This window comes from Barbatula barbatula (assembly GCF_947034865.1).
Source record: "Barbatula barbatula genome assembly, chromosome: 3".
NCBI classification, from domain to species: Eukaryota; Metazoa; Chordata; class Actinopteri; order Cypriniformes; family Nemacheilidae; genus Barbatula; species Barbatula barbatula.
This window is the reverse complement of record NC_136764.1, coordinates 4,044,917-4,069,712: the sequence shown is the minus strand read 5'-3', so window position 1 is coordinate 4,069,712 and position 24,796 is coordinate 4,044,917. Positions and strand designations below refer to the sequence as shown.

Here is a 24,796-nt window from a genome sequence, read left to right as displayed (position 1 = left end):
TTGTTTTTGGCTTTACGGAATTAAAACTTTAGTTTCTACAACGTTAGGGGAACGTTACCCTAACGTAAGTTTTGGTTCCCAAAACGTTATGGTAACCAGAAACGAACGTTCTATTTCCGTAAAGGTAACCGAAACAAAAACATTAAACCAGAACAAAAAACTAACGTTAGGGTAACGTTCCGTTGCGTGATGCACATCTATTCTGTTCACTACGGTAAGAAGAAGAAAACACATGACAGGTGAGGAAGTTGTCAAGCTGTCTACATTGACACAACATTCAGATGATAGAAGATATAAAACGCGTCTGAAAATCGAATATACATTGAAAACCTGGTTATAAAAGGTACGTTGCTCTCTGCGTTTACGTCACTTCGGTAACGAAACGCGTGACGCGATGATAAAACTGTGCGCGTTTATCTGCAACAGTGCTACTTTGTAACTTTCATTCAAATCGGAACTGCAACATGTTTACATGTTCAAACATATACCACGATTTACAGTTTTACCACTGTTGAATAATCACTATATTTACTATGGTCTCTCCATAGTTTAACCATTTAGTCATTTATGCTGAAAGAAATTGCAACCAATCTGCAAAAAAACCTTGAATGTTGTGTGTCGTGTGTACATGTGTTTACGACAACAAGTGGGCGTTTAACAAAGATTGAATTCACAAAGCAATGCAGATCAATTCAATCTTTGATGTCAAAACGAATGAAGGTTCATCTTGTTTGTCATGTTCTCCGAGAATGTGAACGGATCAGTGTTTTTATCTGCTAGGACTGAGAACTTTGTCCCGCACTGATTATTTGTTTTTCCAGGTGTGTCTTTATTATGTGGGTTGTTTGCATAAGCCGCACCCATCCTATCCAACACTTGGGAATTGTACATTGACTGTTCGAAACACATAAATCTCTATTCTGTGTCTCCTTATTTTAGCCAAAGCAGACATGAAGGCACCGGCTCTCACGGATGCCAGACTACAGTCGAACTGTACCGGACCGAGTCTGGAAAACAGCTTTCTGGCTCAAGCACCATCAACTTTGTCTCAGTGTCTCTATACGGCTCCGTCTTGGGCCAATCGGACGTCCGCATCTTCACCATGTGCCGCCCTCCAGCCGACAAACCTCTCATCCACTAAGACCACCTTCAGTCTTCTGTCATCAATGTCCTCTTCCTCCTCTCTGCTTAACACTGAGAACACAATCCTAATGAAGGACACACAACATTATCTGCTCTCTTCTTCTCTGACCTCCACCTGTTCCACGAATCCTTTACTCGCTTGCTCGCACATGTCCACTTCTGGTGCTGTTCCACCTCTGGGTCCGTCTCTGTCCACTAGAGAGGGGGATGTGAAAGGCTTGTATGACGAGAGAGAAGTGATACAGGACACACTGGGATATGATGAGGAGACCAGTCAGGTAGAGTTGCTTTGCATGTAAAATGTGAAAGTAGACAAAAGCATGCACGTGCAAATAATAAACTACAGTAGGTGAAGGTGCTTGAGCAAAAATGTGGTATAAAGACACGAGGAGCTCAGATGCAAAGGCCTCTAAACGCCACTTCAGACATAATTGAGATAAATATATTGACCAAATACTCTCGGCATGTTTTAGATAAAGAGGTTATTCTTCCAAAAAGAGAAAACTCTGTTTTAAAGAGCATGTGTTATTGGGTAAGTTAGCTGTATTTTTTGTAGGTGTTATGGCTTCAATCAAACCAACTGTAGTTTGATTGATATTAATTGGAATGCACGATTAAAAACATGATTATGTTCGTCAAATACCTTCAATTCAAATCCGCTTAATCCCGACCTCACGCCATTCAGAAATACAGCTTTGTTGGCAGAATTAGCAAATTTGTATTTGTAATGTTTTTATTTGTATTTTCTTCAAAACAGTCTTGTTCAAAGAAGTGGAAATGACTAAAGTGACATAAGTACCGACTAATAACCTTTTCATTGCCATTAAAGTAAAATACTGAACTTAAGCATAAGAGCTTAAAAATGCTTATTTACAAGAAAACTTGTGAGATGCACTTAGAAGGTTTTGCATCTGAACTCCTCAAATAAAAAAAGCAACAATGTGACATTGCTCCCGTATTCTTTACACATTTTCTGTTGTTATTTATGCCTGAGTAAATGATATTTTTATTGAAAAAGGCATACATTTTTGCCCCAAAGCCTTACCGGAAATTTTTTTTTTTGTTATTGCAAACCAGTTGAATGGTGTAGAGATGATGTACTTTTGTAGGCCAACCCAGAAGTTAGCCCCACAGTGGTTCCCTCGACCAAAAGCCTGTGTATTTTTCTCTAGACTTTTGAAATATCGCAAAAATAAGATCTACAAACAACTACGTTGTATTTTTATAAGTATTTGCAATTTTTTCCACTAAAATACAATCAGCAGAAGGAAAAATCTCCCACGGGCACGACGCTGCAGTATGCTCATCTGAAGATAAAAATATTTGATCTTTTTGTGAACGTCAGCAGGGCAAATCATCGGCGTACTGTGTGAATCCACCATTACGCTGTGGTCGATCGATATCGGCCTCACCAGCAGCAAGCCTCAGACAGCTTTATCAGACTTTATTAAAACATGTTTCATTACTAAGTGAATTATATTGCATTATAAATGTGATATTTATGTGTGATGACGTTTAATTTCCCCGTTTTCAGGACAACTTTAAAAATCACGAGCGTTTTTTATGTCATAGACATACCCACTTGCTACCCACAGACTTAAAAAACCCCAATGAATCTGGGAAGATGGAACCAGAAGTAATAAAATGCTTTAACTCGCTTCAGGGTTTTGCACACAGAAATGCATCATCTCTGATGTACTCTATTTGACTTTACCATGGAGCACGAAGAGACATTTTTCTAACTATAATAACGCTTTAATAAAAGTATGACTTTCTTATTCAAAAAGTTGTTTTAAACACTGGTTACCAAACCACATTAAAACTAATTGACTTCCAATGTGTGGACACGCATTAAAAGATATAAATAAATGATGACCAAAATCTCTCTAAGATATTATTCTATCTTTACATGTCAAAAGGACGCTAGATGTGAAAGCTGGGAGGAAATAGACCAGGAGTCGTCCTCTGAGATGCCTGTAGTGGATCTGGATTTAGAAGATGATGATGAAGAGCACACAGCAGCTCCTCAAGAAGACTTTCGGGTGCTTGAACCAGGCAAAGACGAGGAGCTTGAGGAACTGCGAGGGAAGAAGGTCCGTCGAGGGGTCACGGTAACACTGAGCAGTGTTAAATGACTCTCTCTTGACATTTATTTTGTGTTTGTCCCCAGTACAACCTGCTGAATATGGTGTGCTGTTCTCTGGTGGATAAGAACTGTACTCCAGGCCAGAAAGACTGGGATGATGAGAAGAGCGTGTGGATTCTGATGAAGGGCCTAGCCGCAGAGATTACCTCCAGCGACCCTGAGTTCCTCCTCAAGGTTTGTGTTTTGCACACATGTGTGTGTGTGTGTGTGTTTTGTTGTTAACCTATATTCGATCACATTTCGCCTTTAGGTTGCCGTCTACACCAGGCAGGAACTGAACATTCGTATTACAGCCAACTTCCTGCTAGCACTGGCTGCCCATCTTCCCGCTTCCAAGCCACACGTGAGACGGTACTTTTGTGCCACCGTGCAGCTGCCGTCTGATTGGCTGGAAGTGATAAGAATCTACAACACAGTACGTTGGAGAATGTGTTATTTAGTGTCCCTCCCCTTCAAAAGTGAAGAGAATCATGGTACAGTAATGATATCAGATGCCATGGTACTTTGATATTATGATAAATTATTACAGTATTTCTTTCGTTGTACCTCAAATAGCATTTAAGTATTACCATTGTACCATATACTGTATATCCCAAACTACTATGTCAAATGTTCTTATATTATATGCTGTCCAAAATGCATGCGTTTCATAGCTTTACGTTGGATGTACTTATGTTTTTATCAAGTGTGTTGTGGTTTTTAAAGCCTCATGTGTTTCTCATGTACAGTGCTTCAGTAAATGTTTGCCCGCCTGTCTGAAGAAAGCCCTAGTGGATAAATTTAAGCAGTTCAGTGAATATCAGCTGGCCAAATACAACACACGGAGGCATCGCTGCAAACATAACAAAAAGAGAAAGAAAGGAAAGGTAACATTATCGCATTTAAGACCATTTGTAAAAATGTGTCTGCGTGAACTTATTCTCAAACGATTTCATCATCAGCCTTAAAATTTGAATGAAAAGTTACATTCAAATTATTACTTGTTTGTTGTTTAAGATTTAAAAAGCATACCTCCTTTTTCTATGACTTTCTTTCTAGAGAAAACTAGATTTTGAGCCTACTGTTCAGTATCTTACAAACGAAAAACAGTGTTTATACTGTTTCTCTTCTTTCCAAATGTTTTAAACTTTGTTTATGGTTTCATATTCTCTCTCAGCAACCAACTGCTGAACAGTGGAAAACGTGGGGCAACTTTCTTAAAATGAATACATCCACTCTTCAGAAATATGTAAGCATTGCATGTTTTAAATGTGCTTTTGCCAGTTTATTGTTTATTTTTAAATGGCTATAAACATTTTATATACGTTTAGTTGTTATTAATGTTTATATAATTATTTTAGTGTCTCAACGTTAACTAATTACAGTTAATTGCTAAAGATAACAGTTCTAGTTTTAGTCTTTGTAAGCCATTAGAAATAACCAGTACATCCCACATCGAGACGCATCTCTTCTTCACATGATGTGTATGTTGTGAGACAGTTAAGGAGCGAGGAACGTGTTGCAATGGATAAAAAACAGAGTGTGTTCAGTCTCAAGAAGATGATTAAGAGACTTCATATCAAAGATCCTGCAGAATTTGTCATGGCCATACTGGGAAAGAAGTGAGTGACTGATGTGACAAAGATTTGATATTCATATTGTTTTTTGTTTTAAAGTCCCAGTGAAATAAAAAAGGAATTTTTCATGAAATACTGCATAGTTTATTATAAATAGTTTATCAATGTGGGTCATTGTCTTTCTTAAATTGGTGTACCCTCGTAATCTTTACTTAAAATAAAAAATGCACTTTCCTGTAAAGACTATCTTAAATGACGTATGTTTGACAGCTTGGGCGGAGCTTTTAACTCCTCCCCTTCAACTCTCACTCGGCTGCCGGTTCCAATTCAAAATTCATCGGCTGTTTTTATACATCCAATCAAATTCGAAGAAAAAGACGAAAGCCACGGCCACTTTTTATCTCATTAGAAATTCCATATCACTCAGAAATGCGTCAAAATACGGAAGTAAAAAATTCCTGTTCACAGGGACTTTAAAATGTATTTTCTGTTTAGTTTCTGACTATTTAAAGTGATTGTTCCCTAAAAATGCAAATGACATCATCCTTTCCTCTCCCTCTTGTCATTCCGAAACTGTCCTGTTTACTTGAGTGGATTAACCTCAAATCATGTGTTTCTGCGTGGCAAAGCAGGTCAAAAAGCACATTACTGTTTGTTTACTAACCGTGCTCTCTGTTTTCACCTGCAGGTACCCCAGTGATGCTCAGAGTTTTTCCTGCAGTGGTCTCCGGGGGGTCTGGGACAGAGAGAGAGCTGGAAAACGCATGAAACTCAAGCAGCCCGACACATGGGAGCGCAAACTGAGTCAAGAGGGAAACAAAGCTGCCACCTGGGAGAAGCTTATCGGTGTGAATAAGTGACATAAGTCATATAAACACTTCCACGTACAAACATTTGTTTATGATGGAGACTATGTTTATTTTACAACATCTTGCTCATGTAGTTTTAATGTTGAAGTATTGTTTGCTGTGGCTGTAGACTGCAGATCTCTTCCTTTCATGGCGATGCTGAGAAACCTGAGGAATATGATCACCGTGGGCATCAGTGAGCAACATCACAGTAAGATCCTCAACAGGCTCACCTCAAAGGTACGTCCCCCTTCATTTAGGCAATAACTGAATGAAACACACAGAGGATCATCAGGTCATTCACGGGTTTGAATTGATGTCACAGGAAGCTGTGATCCAGAGCAGACAGTTTCCCTTCCGTTTCCTGTCCGCTTACAAAGTCATTATGGAGCTCAGTAGATTTGGTAAGTTGGTGTACATTGACTGCGATTTAACCATGATGGAGAAATTAGTTTTAGCTGATTTTGGAACAACATTGCTACCAACCAGTCCAATTTCAATGCAAAGTTTTGGGCTTGGGGTTTAGGCTTCACAACACGTCTATCAATGTATCATCAGTTATTATTTGAGATTAGGTATCGGGCTGGAACCATGGCTGTTTGATAGGAACGTTGTTCGATTACTATTACAGCATTTACAAGTATTTTAATGTTTACTGTGTTCTTGAGGGTGTTAAAGAAACGTCTTTCTCTTTTAAGCGGGTGGAACTACCAAGGCGGTTCCAAACTCCTCTGAGATCCTCCGGGGTATCCTGAAGAAATTGCCAAAGAGCCAACGGCACAGCAAGCACGACTGGAACACAACCGAGCGCAAGAGACTGAGGGTCACGATGGGTGTGCCTTTCGTCTACCGCTTATTCAGCGCCAAACGCAATCTACTGAAAAAGGCAAAGTGTGTACCGAGCAATACGATAGAGTAGAATTCGACTAAATATTTTATGATTTAATATCTTAATATTTTATTTTTGTGCCTTTCAGTCAGAGGCTGTATACTCAGCAGATTTTGGAGCAGTACCGCTCTGCCCTGGAGAAGGCCATTCAGATCTCCTGCACGTTCAATATTCCTCCTCTCCCCGGGCACACTCTTGTGATCTGTAGTACTTCCATGTCATCTGACCGAGATGACCCGGAGGTCTCTCACGACTTCTGCATCCCCCCTGAGGACACAGATACCATCGATGAGACCAAACTCTCAGCTTCGGTCAGACACCAACATTGTTTTTCTTATGTAGTTTGCCTTATTGTGAAATGATCTCTAAACATGTTACATCATTTCTCCTGCTTCGACAGAACCTGGATGCCGCTTTACTCTTGTCAATGATGATAAACCACTGCAGTGAACGCGCTCAGATCATGCTGCAGGCCTGCGACCTCCACGAGATTAAACTGAAGTCTGATAACCTGCTGGATAATGTGAGACAGGCAATGAAACAAGTGGAGGTAAGAACTTGCATGGACTCACAAACCATTCTTTGCGGTGATTATTTGACGTGAATGTCTGAAGTCATTTCAGATCGAGTCTGAAGTCAAGTCGGATCGAGTCTGAAGTCAAGTCGGATCGAGTCTGAAGTCTAGTCGGAAATCTATTATGCAAACTAGCTCGAATGCCCATCACTGCTTTGTTAAAGTTTGCCATAAAAATTAGTTGAAGCTGCATAAAGGGGACATTACAAAAGTAATATTGCCGTTATATAAATGTATTTCTTTCTGCTTATCAATACTGGAGGGGTTACCATAACAGTAGTGATTTTCTTTACCTATGCCAATTTTAACAAACACAGTTTGGCCGATTTTGACATTGATACCGATATCTTTCACATGCTCGCTTATTTGAACTCTTCATCAATAAAATGGATGGTTGTTTCGATCATATGTTAAATGAGCAACACCCAAAATGAGGGATGTAACAATATTATCTATATCGTGTTATCGCAATAGCAAAATTGTCTCAATATTATCGTGGTCACATGACTGTATGAAACGATACGTCTTCCGGGCCTAACATAGAGAATGTTAAAAAAAATAGATGTTACCTGTGTCAAGGTCCATCTGGTACAATTATTTTATTTTATAAAAAGGGATTTGTAGGTCATGTGATTCATCTCATACTATAACTCATACCTCTAAGCAACAGTTATGGTTGGAGGATAAAGGAATTGGATGCTTACGGCAAGTTTCCAAGTCATCATTTGTCATGTAAAATATTGCAATAGATAACGATAGATTTCAATTGGGCCGATAAATATCGGAGGCCGATACAACAATGCATTTTACATCTTTGTTGTCTTTGAAGGCATGTCTCTCAACCTTGTGTTTTATTTCTTCACTCTTTTCTTAGATAATAACTGAGGGCACCGTTGAATGTGAAAGCATTGCACAGACAGACTTCTTCTCCAAGCTAACTGAAGAGAGGACGAAGGTGTGACAGTTATGGATGAAACCAGAATGCTTTAAATCTCTTTAATGCAGGCGTCAAAAAAGTGACATCACTGAAAAAACCTCTCTCTTCACAGGTAGATCGTATAATTGTGATTGAAAATCGCTGGACGGACACCTGTTTGATGGAGTATGTCAATAACTATCGGCAAGACACCGCCAGCGATGCTGTCTTGATAGACATACTCCTTGGCCAGAAGTACGTTTTACAGAATTTGTTGCAGCTCATGGGTTTAAAAGGATAAGAAATATCCATGAAAAGATTGTTCTCACAATTTGTGTTGTTTATTTTGATCAGGAATCCAGAAGATAGAGCCGAACATGACCCTAACGCTGTAGTGCTTTATGGGTTTAGCGAACAAATCTTGAAGTAAGACATTTAGCTGTGTTCTCAGCAACCTACTGTCAGGGATATCCCCACAGTTCTTGACTGTATATTGTTTCATTTATAACAATTACATGTGTATCTGTGAAGTAAAACAAAACTTCATTTACTGTGTATGTGCAGAGCTGTTGAGTAATGGGGTTTTGTGATTGTAGGTTTGTCACGGAGAGAGGCTCCTCAAGACTTCTGCAACACGTGGAAAACATGGACAAAGTGCACAACATCCCCCCTCCACAGGGGCAGAAAACCGTACCAGAGAGTTCCGCCGATCTCGTCCCACTGCCGGCCACACCAAAGATGAAGTACGGGCAGTAAAATTACCCATAATCCTCTGGTGTTAAACAGAACATGCCGAATGTGGCGGTCAAGTTGGTTCTTGAGGTTTTGCTTCGTAAAAGTGCATACTTGTTTTGAATGAGTTTATTAAACCAAACTACTCAATTTAGCTCAAAAATACCATCTGTCATGTTGCATTCTTTTTGCCGTCACGCTCTTGTCGATGCTTCCCTTCTCTCCCTGTTCACAGGTGGAGAGGCGTGCGGGTGTTCATCTCGTCTACGTTTAGGGACATGCACGCCGAGAGAGACGTTCTGATTCGTAGCGTGTTTCCGGAGCTCAGGAGGCGTGCGGCTCCACACTGCCTCTACCTGCAGGAGGTGGAGCTGCGCTGGGGCGTTACAGAAGAGGAGTCCAGCCGCACCGTGGAGCTCTGTCTGTCTGAGGTCTGCCGAAGCCAGCTGCTACTTGGAATTCTGGGAGAGAGATACGGCCTGGTGCCGCCCCACCCCGACCTTCCCGAACTGCCTCAGTATAACTGGGTAAAACTGACTCGAACTATCTCTTTAAAAGATGCGAGGTGGAGTCCATATACTTGTATACTACAGCTCAACTATTTTTATTCCCTGTACACCTCTTTGTAGCTATGGGTTTTGCCTAATTTCGCAGTAGTTTTATATAATCCTTTTTATATGTTGTGTTGCGTCAGCTGGGCTCGGCTCCATCAGGGTTATCCATCACAGAAATGGAGATTCGACAGTTTGAAGCTCTCTATCCAGACTCTGCACAGAGCCGTATGTTCTTCTACTTCAGATCACCTGATCTCACCAGGTATATATTCATCCGTCATTTGTCCACTGAATAACTTTTCAATAATTATGGCCTAGTGACCTTTGGCCAGTGTAAGTTCTGTCATGACGATTCCCTGATTGGGGTTAGCCTTGTAGTGTACGTGACAATATTAATGTGTTTGGTCTTGGTGGAATAGATGTGCTATGCTTGCAGAAAAGAAAGTTCTGACTTTGCTACTGCCAATATATACACAACATGCTTCTTTAAGCATGTAAGAAACACTGCTGCCGCACATATACATGAACATATATGAATAAACCCTGTATAGCATTTATGAATCACCTTGTAGCAGATCTATACAGGTGGAGCTGGGGAAGGAGGAGGGTTTCTGAAGCGCGCCGCACTGCTACGGCAAGCACTAGCAAAGATTAAAATGTTGAACAGCTAGCTCATTGCTTCACTACGCAAGGACACTACCAAAGATTATGGACAACAACTACTAAGAAGTGAAGCAAGTTTTACCTTGTTCATCATGGGCATAGTGTCTGAAGTTTTGATCATCCCTTGTACGTTAACTTTCGGTGCTCCAGACAGTGAGCTCCGCCATCTCACGAAAACGTTTGAAAACTTTGCATGCCGTAGTTTACACAGGACTTGTGGGAAATGTGCGTGGTTTATACTCCTTTATGTTATGTGGACAAAACCATTGTCATTGTTATTTTTGTTGTTTGTATGTTTAGGTCAGTGCCAGTCGCGTGGAAGTCAGACTTTGTAGCTGAATCCAGAGAAGCAGAAGCTAAGATGAACAGCCTGAAAACATGGATCAGGGACAACAAATTCAAAGTTACAGAAAAGTAAGTTCTGCATGCTAGTTGATGTCGTTAAGAGGACGTTTCGCCGCCGCTTGTGGGGTGTTGTGGGTGGAAACATTGCGAGCATTAGGGTGTGTTCACATATGGAATGTTTAGTGCAACTACTCTTTTAGTGGCGTTTAATTGTGTAAGTTTGAATGCTGCCATCCGAATCCTGGTGCTCACCAAACAAGCGGGCTGAGTCAATTGAAAAGATCGGTCTCTGTCTAGTTTCTAATAAACTTTGTCGCGGTGCAATTAAAATATGAACTCAACATGAACCAAAGGCATTTAACCGAACCGAAAAACAGGAAGTGATAACAAGGTGCGATCCTGAAAATCAAGCCAGCAGATAGCCTCATTTTGGATGTCCAGTAAGTTCAGTATAAAGACATTAATCATACATGCTGTTTCCACTGTATACTTGTGCTGTTAGGTTCGATACTTTTAGGTTTGCTGTTAACATTTCAGCGTGAATGTCAAACAAACCAATACTCAATGTGAACGCACCCTTCATTTTTATTGAAAATAAGTGGCCACCTTTTTCTTGTTTTTTTTATTTTTGTGGCTCATTTTGAATATGGCTAATGTGCCTTTTCTTCTGTAAGTTATCCCTGTGAGTGGGGTGGAGCGGTGGAGGGAAAGCCCTATGTCAAGGGTCTGGAGGAGTTTGGAAAGGCGGCGCTGGAAGATATCTGGGAGACCTTACAGAAGCTCTTTGTTGAGGTTTGATTCTCAGAGAACACACAGACTTATAAACACTTTATAGTTTCAATGTCATTCAAAGTGTAAGTCACTTTAAATAAAAGCGTATTTCAATACATATACATGTAAACTAGGCGTGTAATGATATGCTCAGCTCACAATTCAATACGATACACGATACTGAGTTTACGATTATGATATACATGTATACAAAAATGGCAGATTTTGTTTTACAAAACATTAACAAATGTTACAAAAAATTGTTAAAGAATTGACAACGTTCAAGGTTTAATTGAACCATTTTAGCTCAACGATACATATCTTAATGTTTTTGTATTGCAATAAGCAATACTTCTATATATTGTTACACCCCTAATATAAACGTAGTTCTATGTTTCATTATTTAAGTTTCATCATTTATAGAACAAGGTTTTCGTAGGTATTAGATGTGTATTTATTTTCTCTTTTTTTATTGCAGGAGACCGAAGAAGATTTCACCTCTGAGATTAAAGAACAGGAAGTGCATCGGGATTCCCAACAGCGACAGTTTCACGGCAGAGCAAAACACATTTCTTTGGGGATTGAGAAAGTTCAGGACAGTCAACAAAAAGGAGGAATTCTGCTGGTGGAAGGAAATCCTGGAGAAGGCAAAACTGTGTTCATGGTGACCTGCTCTTCAAACACATAAATAACTTCTTGTATTATTGACCAATGTGAGATAAATAACTAACACATTTTTATCTCGATCTTCAGGCTGCCCTGGCCCAGACGCTCAAAACCTCAGGCAAAAACAAGAAAAACCCAGTCTGTGATGTCATTTCCTACTCTACAGACGCTAGCCAATCAGCGTGCAGCGTTGAGCAGCTTCTCCGATGTCTGGTCCAGTGGCTGAGAATGAGGAAAAATGATGCGGAGTTGACTCAGAACACTTCTTACAAGTAAGAAAGACTCTATGGGGCGTCATTTCATCAATCTGTGTAAAATACGTCACATGTTGCATCTTAATGATTTTCGTGCATTACAGAGACTTGCTGTCAGAGTTCCACATGCTGTTGAATGACTTGAAGAAAGAAAAGCCGATGGCCTTGCTTGTTGACGGTGCCGACCGCATACAAGACGGTCGCGGTCAAAATGTGTCTGAATGGATCCCACAACACCTCCCAAAGGTGAGAGAGAGAGGACACACTTACAGTCATTTACAGAGATACTACTGTATACGTTATATTTACATCACTCTCTCCTGACAGGGCGTCTGTCTGGTTCTGAGCATGACGTCACAATCATCCCTCCAGAGCACTGTTTGTAAAAGAAAAGATGTTGTATCATTTCTGCTGGGACAGTTATCTTTACCTGACAGGAAGGAGATTGTACAGAAGCAACTGGTTGTGTTTGGAAAGAAGCTGAGCGATTCGGCTTTCAATAACCAGGTAAACCTCCTTTGAGCGTTCTTTGAAGCCGTACGAATTGAATTCTTCCTTCATGAGGAAGATTTATTGTTGCGTGCACCTGTAGCTTCAGACGCTGCTGATGAAGAAAGGTTCTGTGAGTCCACTGTATCTCCATCTGGCCTGCGAGGAGCTGAGGAACTACGCCTCCTTCGAGAAGGTTCAGTGTCACTCTATTGAGAGGCTGTTGTTTTAACAACTAGCATTGTTTGGCCTTTTCTTTACATATTGTGTTGTGTAGATGAAGGACAGCCTGCAGTCTCTTCCTCAGTCTCTGTGCGAGTTGGTTCAGAGAGCTCTGGTGAGGATGGAGAGTCAGTATGGAGCAGCAGGACTGGGGTGGGCTTTAGCTACGCTGACCATCAGCTCCACCGGTATGTTACGTACATCACCGCCATAGACCTGTTCACTTTTACAACACCTTATATGTAGTAAAGGTACTTAGTAATTATAATCTTACTTCAAAATATAGCATGGTGCTGAATTATATTTGTATGAATGTGGCACTAAAGAGTGTTATTTGTACTAGCATGGTATAACATGTGCCCAAATACATGGTACCATCGTACGACGCCTAAAAAAAGGTCTGTTTCCCTACAAATAAAACCACAAACTGATAAAGATTGATTCTTGTGCATCGACATTTCATTATCAATGCTTTGATAAAGCTTTGGAATTTATTGTGCCTTTAACCATAACATGTAATGTCATTGCTTGTGTTGTGGTGATTCGATTTTAGTGTTCGTCCAGTTTTCTTTAAAATGCAAATAAAAACATGGGAGAAAAGTAGTCAGTTGTTCACAGAATAAAACAAAAAGTGGTCGATTTACTTAGACGCATAAACAATTCATTCAGAAAACAATTATTTGTATGTATCGTCAGGGATTCTTCACCCAATACATTTGTTTTACTCGCCTTCGAGTTCTTCCAAATGTGTATTAATGTCTTTGTTCTGGTGAACTCGAAGATATTTGGATGAATGCTTGTAAGCAGACAGATCTTTCCCCCATTACTTTATAATTGTTTTGTTCTTTTGACCACAAAAGACATTTTGAAGGATGTGGGACAGCAGTTCTGGGCACTTTTGACTCCCATCGTGTTATTGGGAGTCAATGGGTGTCAAGAATTGTTTGGTCACTGACATTCTTCCAAATATCTTTCTATCAGTTCATCAGTCCCAACTGTCCCTTTAGACGCATAATAAGTATGTAAATCCATTTAAAAAACCGTAATCTGTATCATTGTGTCGTGTTTATTATTAAATGGATTTGTTACTCAACATTGATATGGGTTTTGTTTCGCAGGGTTACGGGAGACCGATCTTTACTCTGTATTGAACATGTGCAATGATTTAAACTCCAGAGGAGGGCAAGTGTCGTGGCCGGAAACTTTACATATCGCTAAGCATCCCGAGAGTCGTGTTCCCATGGCGACATTCTCCCAAATAGCACGAACTCTGCACAGGTACCGTACATTATAATATTAAAAGAGTGACTGTATATAATGTGTGTTATAAAGAACTAGTTTGACTTTTTTAATCTTGCATTTCAGCCTGATCGGCCCGTCTCATGGTCAGGGGTCGGATGATATTCTGACTTTGACTCATCCGGAGGTGAGGTCGGCCTTTGAACAGCTGTATCTTTCCACTGAGGAAGACAAAACCAGAACACATCTGATCATCGCAGGTAAAGCATCATTTGTGTTTTTCTTAAGAAATATATTTTCAATGGATGATATGGATGTGTTTGTTTGTCTCAGCTCACTTCTGGGTGAGGTCAAACCCTCAGGGGAAGGACACGTTTCTACACTCGGATCCTGATACTCTGTCCTGTCTGCCGGCTCATCTGGTCAGTGTCTCTCTACGTCCTTTCCATCTTTCGGTCTCTGTCCTCTAATGTTTGTTGATGTGTGTTTTCTCTCATCGCTCAGATGAACTGTCATCAATGGGATCCTCTGCGTTTCCTGCTGTCCAGTTACTACTTCCTGTACGCTTACGTGCGGCACGGACGTCTTCATCAGCTCTTGGAGACCTACATTATGTTCGGTAAGAAATCTTTAAGTCACTTTAAATGTTTTTCAGTTTTCACAGGTTCTCACGTGGTTGGTTTGTTTTATTCAACCTTTTAGCCGACGAAGTTGCGCCTCATCCGCTTCAGTCCGCGAGTCCAGCAGGTGTGTTCATTCTCATCGTGTGCAGATGATCGGTTTATTCAGTGTTGCTTCTCACGTCACAATCAAGTCTCAAGAAAACCTTTCCTCCTTTTGTTTCAGACAACATGAAGGATCTTGAAGACTGTCTCAGTTTTCTGAAGCGTCACAGTTCTCTCCTCTCTCAATGGCCGGCTCTGTTTGTACAGACGGCTCTCAATGAACCACAGGACAGCTCCGCTCATTCATGGGCTGAAAATATGACTAGAAAGGGAGGTGTGCGTGCTGTTGAGTGGCTGAACAACACAGGAGAAGCACAAAAAGAAGCGAGGTATTAATATTAAGACTGTTTAATGATGTTATGATGATTGTTATTATAGAACATGACTCTCAGTTTATATAAACTGATTTTACTGTATAAGATATTTTTGTTGTATAATAAGGTGTTTGCGTAGTTTAGGCTTGTATCATTTTCAAACATGTCCAAAAGTTGATAATGTGGTTGTATTTTGTGTTTCTTCTGCTCAGTGAGCTGGTTTCCACCTTCCAGTCTGAGCCCAGTTGTGTGGTGGTGAGTCCGGGTGGAAAGCTTGTGGCAGTGGGTACTGAAGAGGGGACGCTTCACTTTCTTCATACAGAGACTGGACAGGTAACAAATAATCTCAATTTAAGGGGACGTTTACATTTCGCTTCTAAAACCGCACGGGGAGCGCGCATCTGCTTAGCCTGGCGTCTGCCGATGCTAAGCAACTATGAGCCAAGTTTGCTGTGAATTTCCAGGATTTTAGCACCGAAAAATTACATTTGTGCAGTGATCATCTGTCCATTCATCTTCGCCGAGCTTTCCACGATGCTCTGTAATAGGTCACATGACCTGCTTACGGTATTCTGGAAAAAAAAGTATATTTTCATCTCGATGCCTACATTGCCACGCGTCTACAATAAAATGAACGCACTTGCACGTGCAAGGGATGCAAAATGTGAATAAGCCCTAACTGAGCTGTGTCTTACTGTTATATTATACAATGAAATCATAAAATCTTTCACAAATGACTTCTTTTTGGTTCATTCTGTAAACAGGAAGTGAAGTCATTGGTAAGCGGTTGCGATGGCATCTCTGGATGCGTTTTCCTGAATGAGAGACTTCTGGGAACAACCTCATTTGACGGGCAGGTGGAAGTGTGGGATGTTGAGAGTGGTTGCAGGTAAGGAATACCTTCACTTTTACAGAATTCACTTGAATCGAAATGTTCTCTGAAAATCTGGCTCTGTCACTTTAAGAACCGCCCGCATGAGCGCTCACAGCAACAGGATCACAGGATGTGACGTCAGTCCGGACAGAAAACACTTTGTAACTGTCTCAATAGACTTAAACGTCAAGGTGAGAATTTTAGATCGACCTGTTAAACTGTATTGTTATTGTTATATTCATTATTGATGTGGTCACGTTCAGGTGTGGTCAGCGCAGAAGAGTAAAGAGGTGGCATCTCTCGTGAATCCCTCTCCTCTGAACTGTGTGAACTTTGACCCTGAGGGTCTGCTGTTAGCCGTGGGCTCCTGGGACGGATCGGTTTGTGTGTGGCGCTGGCTAGAAAATCAAAACACCACGGTAGGGAAGATCTGAACGTACTCTATCACGCCTAATATAGCAAAAGTAATAACTTCCCATCTCTCTTTCTGTTTCTCAGACTTTGTTGGGTCATGAGAGTTCTGTGCGCAGTCTGTCTTTCTCTCCCGGCTCCTCTTTGCTGTGTTCAGGCTGTTTGCTCGGAGAAGTGCGCCTCTGGTCGGTTTCAGCAGCTACATGTTTGGGTAGTTATCATGCTCACCGCGGCTCCACCGAGTCCCTGAACTTCCTACTGGGAGGATCACTACTGCTGAGCGCTGGATATGACCGTGTGGTGAGGAATAGAATCCCTTATTAAATCAGCAATTCAGGGTGGTGCCTTGTTTTATGTTGTTAGCTGGGCATCCGGACGTGTCAAACAGTAGGTTTCAAATAAGTTGCGGGGTCAACGTGCGCTTTAGATGTTGTTGAGGCGATTAATTCGCGTTTGCGGCTATCACGCCACCCAATTCGCATCGTTCGCTGTACATTCACGTATTTTTTATATTTGATAACAATGTGCCAATTCCAGCAGGCAATATCACCTCATTCTCACTCACAGATCATGTGTATGAATATTAATTCAATCATATTTGTATTGTCTAGGTTAAGGTGTGGTCAGCAGGGTTTGGGCGTTGTCTCATTGTGCTGGGAGAGGAAAAGGTACTTCATGTTTTTATATTAGAATCGATTGATATTCTGAATGATTTCGTCCGGAAAGCATGATGGTTTCTTTATCATTTTCAGAAAGTACCATTACAGCAGCAAAAGCACTCCAGACATTCAGATGAAGTGGAAGCTAACGCTCTTTGTGTGGCTGTAACCGGTCGGTACGCAGCTGTGGGTTATCATGGAGAGGGCATCAAATTATACGACTCTGAGTCAGGTACACACACTTTTACATAGTTCTCATCAGAGAAGACAATATTGGTTTAAAAAAGACTTTTAATTTTCTGTTCTGAGAAACATTTGGAGTGACCCACAGACGTTTTATAAATAGTGCTTGTGTGTGTTATAGGAATGAAGGTGTGGAGCACTGAGAGGCTTCAGGTGTCCACGCTCTGCATGACATGGATGAAAGCCGAAGATGAAGAAATGCTGCTGTCTGGAGGATCAGACAACCGTCTTAGAGTCTGGGAAAGGCAAAGAGACGATCAAAAAAGCCTTGTGCTTATAGGATCCTTTGGAGTGCAGAAGGGACCCATCCTCGCCCTGGCTCAAAGCACCACTCATGTTGCATCTGCATCCGGTCAGTGCACACAGCCATGTGTTTTGTGTTCATTATATATCTGTTTATACTTACTTGGTATTAACATCCTTTCTTCTAAAAGAACTGTGTTTTTAAAAGGAAAGTGAGTGTTTGTCACATGCCGGTATGTCAGTACACAGTATTTGGCCACTTATGCTTTGTTTATCTAAGTTTGATACCAGTTATAAACGTCTTTCAATCCTCTGTGTGCAATTTTGTTTTAGACGACTTCACGATTGTGTTGTGGTTGAAGAGTGAACTGACCTCTAAACCCTGGGTTGACCCTACTGCGGTGTGCATTCTGAGAGGTCACAACGGAGGGGTCACATGCCTCGCCTTCAGACCTGATGGAGAGGAACTTCTCTCAGGAGGAAAAGATCAGGTACCTAGACGTTTCAAATTTACCTTTAGGGGTAAGATGACGAGAGACAAAGAAAACACAGTGCACTAAATGAAGCAATGTTAATGAAATTTAGCAAACCAGTAGGTAATCTAATATCAGCAGTCTCCCAGTGAGCAAACCAACATGACCCAGTGGCGAGGAACCCAAACTCCAATGATGAGGAAATGGAGAAACCAGTCTCAGCCGGGAGGACCAGTTCTCCTCAGACACATTATAGCTGCAGTCAGTTACTTTGATTAGAAGTTACTGACTAAATGTTTAAAGTGATTTGCTAAACTTACATTAGTTTGGACATTTACATTTAGTCATTTATCAGACGCCTTTATCCAAAGTTACTTACAAAGAATTCAGGGAGCAATAAGCGATATGTCATAAAAGAAAAATAGTACAATAGGTTCTTATACAAAGTTACTAGTTTCAACAAAATCTAGTTGAGAGAAGAGGGAGGTTTAGTTTTTTTTTCATTTGTCTGTCAAGTATTCACAGAAGAATGGTTTTTAGTAATTTTTTGAAGGTTGTGAGTGATATGGTTGACCGGACCACATTGGGAAGACTGTTCCACCAGGAAGAAGTTGCGGGAAAGCAATTTAATGCCCTTATGAGAAGGCAATACAAGGCGCCGCTGGTTCGCTGAACGTAGGGTTCTTGATGGGGTGTAGGAGTGTAGTAGGGTGTGGAAGTATGCCGGTGCAGATCCAGTGATAGTCCTGTAGGCAAACATCAGTGACTTGAATCTGATACGGGCTTCAACCGGTAGGGTTGGTGCTTTCTTCTCTCTCACATTTTTCACCACCTTAAACTCCTGTTCAGTACTTTTAAGCCGAAGATAATAATTTGCATTTGATTTGTAAAATTGCATATTAAGCATTATGTGAATGCTTGGCAGAAAAGATGCGTCTTAAACTTGGAGAGTGTGTCTGAACCCTGAATATTATAAGGAAGGCTAGCCAGAGTTTAGGTACTACATATGAGAATGCTTTACCCCCTCTTGCCATGTTGTTGGAACCAATTCACGTATGTCCCTTGTGAAACCAAAAATGACGGCGACCCCATGGGTGGACACGTTCAGAAAAGGGGCGGTAATATTATAATTAGAACGGCTACCTACATCAGAAACGGAGCGAAATCAGGTTCACATAAAAAAAAGCTACCGTGTTGTCATTTTTCACGTTTTCTGGGTTGCCAGATGCACCAGAAATCCGTTTATAGCACTTAAACATGGAAAAGTTGGATTTTCATGAAATGGCGCCTTTACTAAAGTGGCTGTACAGATTAAAGTCTGTCTTTAAATTGAAAAGAACCAATCACCTTCCAGCTGTAGCAGCAGAAATATGTCCTAGGAGACTAATGTAAAATTGAATTTAATGACAACATTTTATCTTTCAATGTTTTATATATTTATATCTGTCAATGTAGGCTTTGATGATATGGAAGGTGAACTCCTCCACTCAAATTCTCAAGCAGTCTATTCCCCATTGCCATGGAGACTGGATTATGGGATGTGCCTGGACATCACAAGCCGTGGTGAGAAAAACAAACATTTCCAGCAATAACATCTATGATGGTGTGTCTGTAACCGTATGCATGTACGTGTATGACAGAACGTTTCTCTCTCTCACCTCAGATAAGCTGCTCCAGTGACTGCAAACTGTGTGTATGGGATATCCAGACAGGAAGTTTGATAAGAAACATCTCGTGTAAATCTTCTCTTAGCACACTGTGCTGCTGGGTGAGCCATAAAGAACACACATGACCTTTAAACACTATATAAAAAGATTTTCCCTTCAGAAAGTGTGATCTGTTGAATTTTAAATGTGTCTGTAGGAGGATTATGTGATGGCCGGGTCTGCAGACGGACTGCTGATGGTGTGGAAGTGGAATTCGGGCCTAGAGGTCACCAGGATCCAGGCACACAGGTCACGGGTCCATCACTGCACTGTTGTCATCCAGCCAGGTACACACACACACACACACACACACACAAACACACAGTGTCTTGATAACACAGAAAAAGTTTCTTAGCAATTCTGGTTTTGTTGCCAACAGATATGGAAGAGACACTGAAAGCAGAGGACTTATTGGTGGCCACAGCATCAGAAGATGGAACCTGTAAACTCTGGCACCCACTGCAGGTGGTCAATCCTGCCTTGTTTGGTTTATTATACAGTATATATAAATGCAACGTGACATCATTCTTTATTATTATAATCTTTATTATTGAGAGGAAGTTCTGAAAGCGTCTGTGTTTATAGGTGCAGCATCACAGCAGTCTGCATGGCCACAGTGCCGAGGTGCAGGCTGTCGTTTGCAAACAGGCCGGACAGCCGGAGTTTCTCACTGTCTCTAGAGATCGATCACTCAGGTCGTGGAGTGTCGCCACAGCGATGGGTACTGACCAATCCCAGACCTCCCTGCATCTCTCAAAGCTAACTAAACTGTCAGATCAATGCTTTAATGGAGCAGAAAGTCGCTTTTTTAGGAATCTTTGTATTTTGTTCATTCAAAATGAAAAATGGTATGTGCATACTCGGCTGTCAGTGTGGTTAACTTGAACACATTTAGCTCCACCCCTTTTAATATAGAAAGTATAGAGAGAGAAGCTATAAAGTGTTTAATGTACTATATCATTTCCTGAACCGATGGCACATTGCGGTGACATCAGAAGATACAGATACATATCCAAGAACAACATTCGGTTGATACGAATAACATGAAAACATAATGACACAATATTGTTTTTCACAGATTTTCCGCATTCACAGAAGGACAGTGTCAGAGTAATGTGCTTCCTGGATGCAGATGAACTACTGGTGTGTGGTTATGACTCGGGCAGATTGGAGATATGGCATCAGAATTCAATGGTTTACTGGAAGAAGGTAAATAAATATACATCAGAAACTGACCTCATGTGTGTCAAACTGTGGGACAGACACGGAAGAGCAATCTTTAATGACCAGTTACTTACTATGATCTTTCGGGCTATAAAGTTATTGCTCCCCGAACTCTTTGCGAGTCGCTTTGGATAAAAGCGTCGGCTAAATGACTGAATGTAAATGTAAAGGTGCGTTCACACTTGTTTTGCATCAGCTGGAAAAAGTGATCTCAACAATATCATTCATCTGCCGTTCCTAAATAAAGGAATAGTTATTGTTATTACAGGCTTGTAGTCATTAAGATAGAACAGAGACACAAAGAGATATGGACACTTATGTCAAACTAAATACTACAAATAACTAAATATACCAATTGTGCAACACAGGCAGCTATACAAAGTTGAATTGTGTGTTTGTGTTGCTCTTGACTCAGGTCAGTGATGGTGGTGTGTGTGCTGTCACCGGTATGCCGGATGATCAGGTGGCCGTGGGCTGCACTGACTGCTCAGTGTGTGTTTGGAAACTGGAGTGGGACTCTGAGAAGTGCATTGTGGGGTATTGTCTTTTAACCTCTAAAACTATCATACTATACCTACAGCTTTCCAGATAAGGTTGTAAGATAAAGACGTTTTTAGTTTCCTAAGACTTTCTTCTGCATTGTGAGCGAGCTAACATTCATATGAATAGTAAATAATATGTGGGGGTCTGTAATGTATTCTGATGCTGGCTGTAGCCCTGTTGTGTTTAGCTGATGTATGTACATTTATATGAATCTTGTTTTTTGGTGTTAATTGTTATTCCAGATTTGAAAAGGTGTCTTCATACACAGTGAATTATCCCGTGTGCTTTTTGCACTACGGCGTCAGTCTCTTTGGAGTGCTCCCCAATGGTATAATCGTCGCCGTGTTCTCCACTGTAAACGAGTGTGCTACAGAAAGTTACTGGTACACAAACTTACTTCACAAACACATAAACAAAGAGTAACACATGTATTAAACACAGTGTACAGTGAATGAGGATCCATTTATTGGCTTTTATAATGAAGGCGAATAAATGTGTGTTATTGCAGTTTGCGGCAGCCAGCGCGTCCTGCAGGAGTGATGGCCAATGACAAGAAGAGCTTTTGGTTGTGGGGACAAGAAAGGAGCAAAGTGTATCTATGCTTTGTCGTAAGTACTCGTCATCATCTTCATCAACATCTTGTATTAGTTCTGATATTTATTATAAAAGCTATTGTCATGATCCGATTGATTTCAGATGTCGATGACTTCCAGTTTCTCTAGTTCAAATTACTCTAGCATAAACTCTTGTGAAAGTACGATAGGTGATGAGGAGGACGGGGAGAAGACTAAAGAGAGCAGATCCTGGATCACAGCTACAGCCGTGCAGGACGGTTAGTAAAGCTTCCCTTTCTTACACTTTCAACAGTTCTGTTTCTGGAGGATCACACCCTGTTCAGCAACGGCTTTGTGAACCAGCTGTTTACACTTTTGTATTTGACAGTCATTGCAAAGACATGAATCATAAATACTTTGTTATATACAGTAACAGAATTATGTACCTTTTGTCAGAACTAGCCATACCCCAACTTGGTGATGAAAACAATAGCCGGGTTTCCGTACAAATGTGATGGAAGTCTATTCAAAGTTGGAAAGAACAGAAATAAAACGTAATGTAAATGAGGTGCGTTTCCATCAAGTTCCTTCATACTGAAGGTCTGAAGACTTTGGCTGCTTTCATTGGCCACGGCCGCCCAAGAGGCCACACGACTGACGGGTAGCACAACCAATCACATTTCGTTTTGTGCCGAATGTTTAGAGGCTTGGAAATGTCCCTACAGTACGGCATTATTTGCATCAAATGTTTTTGTTAAAAATTTAAAAACGCTTTAAACAAGCATACAATGTTTCCATCAAAATGCGAAAATTAGCAGTTTCCATCAAAATGCGAAAATTAGCAGTTTCCATCAAAATGCGAAAATTAGCAGTTTCCACCAAAATGCGAAAATTTGCAGTTTCCACCACAATGCAAAAATTTGCAGTTTCCATCAAAATGCGAAAATTTGCCGTTACCATCAAAATGCGAAAATTTGCAGTTTCCACCAAAATGCGAAAATTAGCTTTTTCCACCACAATGCGAAAATTAGCTGTTTCCACCAAAATGCGAAAATTTGCTGTTCCCGTCAAAATGCGAAAATTTGCCGTTACCATCAAAATGCGAAAATTTGCAGTTTCCACCAAAATGCGAAAATTTTCTGTTTCCATCACAATGCGAAAATTTGCCGTTACCATCAAAATGCGAAAATTTGCAGTTTCCATCAAAATGCGAAATTTTGCCGTTTCCATCAAAATGCGAAAATTTGTCGTTTCCATCAAAATGCGAAAGTTTACAGTTTCCATCAAAATGCGAAAATAAAACCTGTTTGATGAAAACATGCGATGAGAAATATTCATGATACTTCGAAAATAGCATAGAGTTAAAAAATGACGTGCAAACTCAAACAAACAAGGTTGGTTCAACTAGTTATTAGGTGAGTTGTTACACATTGCAATGGCAGTTTAGTAGGGCTAAGAACCTGACGCTGATACTAAGATGCTGTTAAAGCTTTTTGCCATGTTTTTAATCCATTGATTTGATGTTTTTTGCAGACTTCATTGTGTGTGGAGACTCTAAAGGCTACATGTGGTTTAACAAGCCATCCAATCCCTCCACCTGGACACAAAGACGACTGGCAAGTGTCCTTCAGCTTCTTTCAGAGATATGATCATGTCATGTGTTTTATTCGTATGTACAGCATGTTTGTGTTGGTTATTGATTTGGTGGATGTTGACCGGATTCTATAGGCACACGAAGACAAAGTGACTGTACTGAGACTTACTGAAGACCTCATCATCTCTGCATCTTGCGACAGAACCGTCAAACTGTGGGACCGACACACTAAGAAACAGGTCTAGTTATATTTCTATGAGCCTTTGCAGTCTTACCGTAACTAAACAGTATTTCATTAGTTCTTTAAGATAAATGGCATCTGTTATCATATGTTATGCTTCTGTGTATACAACAGTATATTTCATTGACATCGATTCTCTGTTTTTCCACAGTTGGGCATGTTTGTGTGTGGAGCGCCGGTGAAGGTGCTGCAAGTCAAACCAAGTAACCTCAGAGAATTTGTTTGTGCAGATGATCAGGGTCAACTGTACTTCCTGTCCTGGAAAGGGCAATGCTCTTAAGTTCAGTCAAAGAACCTGCTCTCTTGACGCATGTAGAAAAGTCATGTTTGTGGTCTTGTGCAATCTTTATTCTAAATCAGTTGCCTTAAACACAGCTCTGATATGAGCATATATACGTTTATTGAAATGTATACTATATGATAACCATATGATTCTTCAGTTAGCTAGTAAGCATTTGATTTGACATGTAAATATACATGTGTGTGATGATTCATATTCTGAATAAATGACATTTGGAAAAGCAGGTGTCCACTGAATGTGCTGTGATGGTGGTCCAGCTGCCCGGATAGAGATTTACTTTGACCTCATCGTCTTTTCGAGACGCCATTTGATGAGCTGCCGACTGCTCACAAGAGATGCTGAGAAAGCCCCTTTTGAAGCTATGTAACAAACGATTTCAGTTTTAAAGACATATTTTATATATATATACATATACATATATAGACCATATAAGCAAGTACTCAAGCTAATTTATAAATTTTCTACTAAATTCATTGCACTTTAATATATTTGTGTCATTCATTGCATCACACAAAGACTTGAACATGTCGGCCTGTGCTGAGAAAATAAATGGAAACATTCTGTGGCTACATGACAGTCAAGACAAAACTTCGATTGACTTTTTTAATCTTTGCATTCTCGAGCATTTCAATAACATGTAGTTCAGATCAATGACATCATGTTAGTTCACTGCGTTAACAGAAA

General features: G+C 40.6%; 1 protein-coding gene across 1 annotated transcript; it reads left to right on the top strand.

Moving 5' to 3' along the window:
* Window positions 1-199: 199 nt before the first annotated feature.
* On the top strand, window positions 200-24,715 carry tep1 (telomerase-associated protein 1). Its single transcript, XM_079452237.1, has 56 exons — window positions 200-343; window positions 940-1,421; window positions 3,063-3,236; window positions 3,314-3,463; window positions 3,540-3,704; window positions 4,018-4,155; window positions 4,446-4,517; window positions 4,769-4,890; window positions 5,534-5,691; window positions 5,824-5,933; window positions 6,019-6,097; window positions 6,392-6,584; window positions 6,671-6,893; window positions 6,983-7,132; window positions 8,031-8,111; window positions 8,206-8,327; window positions 8,427-8,498; window positions 8,669-8,815; window positions 9,040-9,331; window positions 9,499-9,620; window positions 10,322-10,435; window positions 11,041-11,158; window positions 11,616-11,801; window positions 11,891-12,075; window positions 12,162-12,303; window positions 12,385-12,564; window positions 12,650-12,742; window positions 12,824-12,956; window positions 13,887-14,046; window positions 14,134-14,267; window positions 14,341-14,429; window positions 14,512-14,626; window positions 14,710-14,754; window positions 14,854-15,061; window positions 15,259-15,379; window positions 15,811-15,935; window positions 16,012-16,111; window positions 16,184-16,339; window positions 16,419-16,631; window positions 16,943-16,999; window positions 17,084-17,222; window positions 17,355-17,585; window positions 17,810-17,967; window positions 19,405-19,512; window positions 19,613-19,717; window positions 19,813-19,942; window positions 20,035-20,120; window positions 20,241-20,376; window positions 20,734-20,864; window positions 21,295-21,416; window positions 21,665-21,805; window positions 21,931-22,030; window positions 22,119-22,254; window positions 23,510-23,592; window positions 23,705-23,809; window positions 23,963-24,715. Exons 2-56 carry the CDS (start codon window positions 951-953, stop codon window positions 24,089-24,091), a joined length of 7,755 nt encoding a protein of 2,584 aa, XP_079308363.1. The 5' UTR covers window positions 200-343; window positions 940-950; the 3' UTR covers window positions 24,092-24,715.
* Window positions 24,716-24,796: the final 81 nt, after the last annotated feature.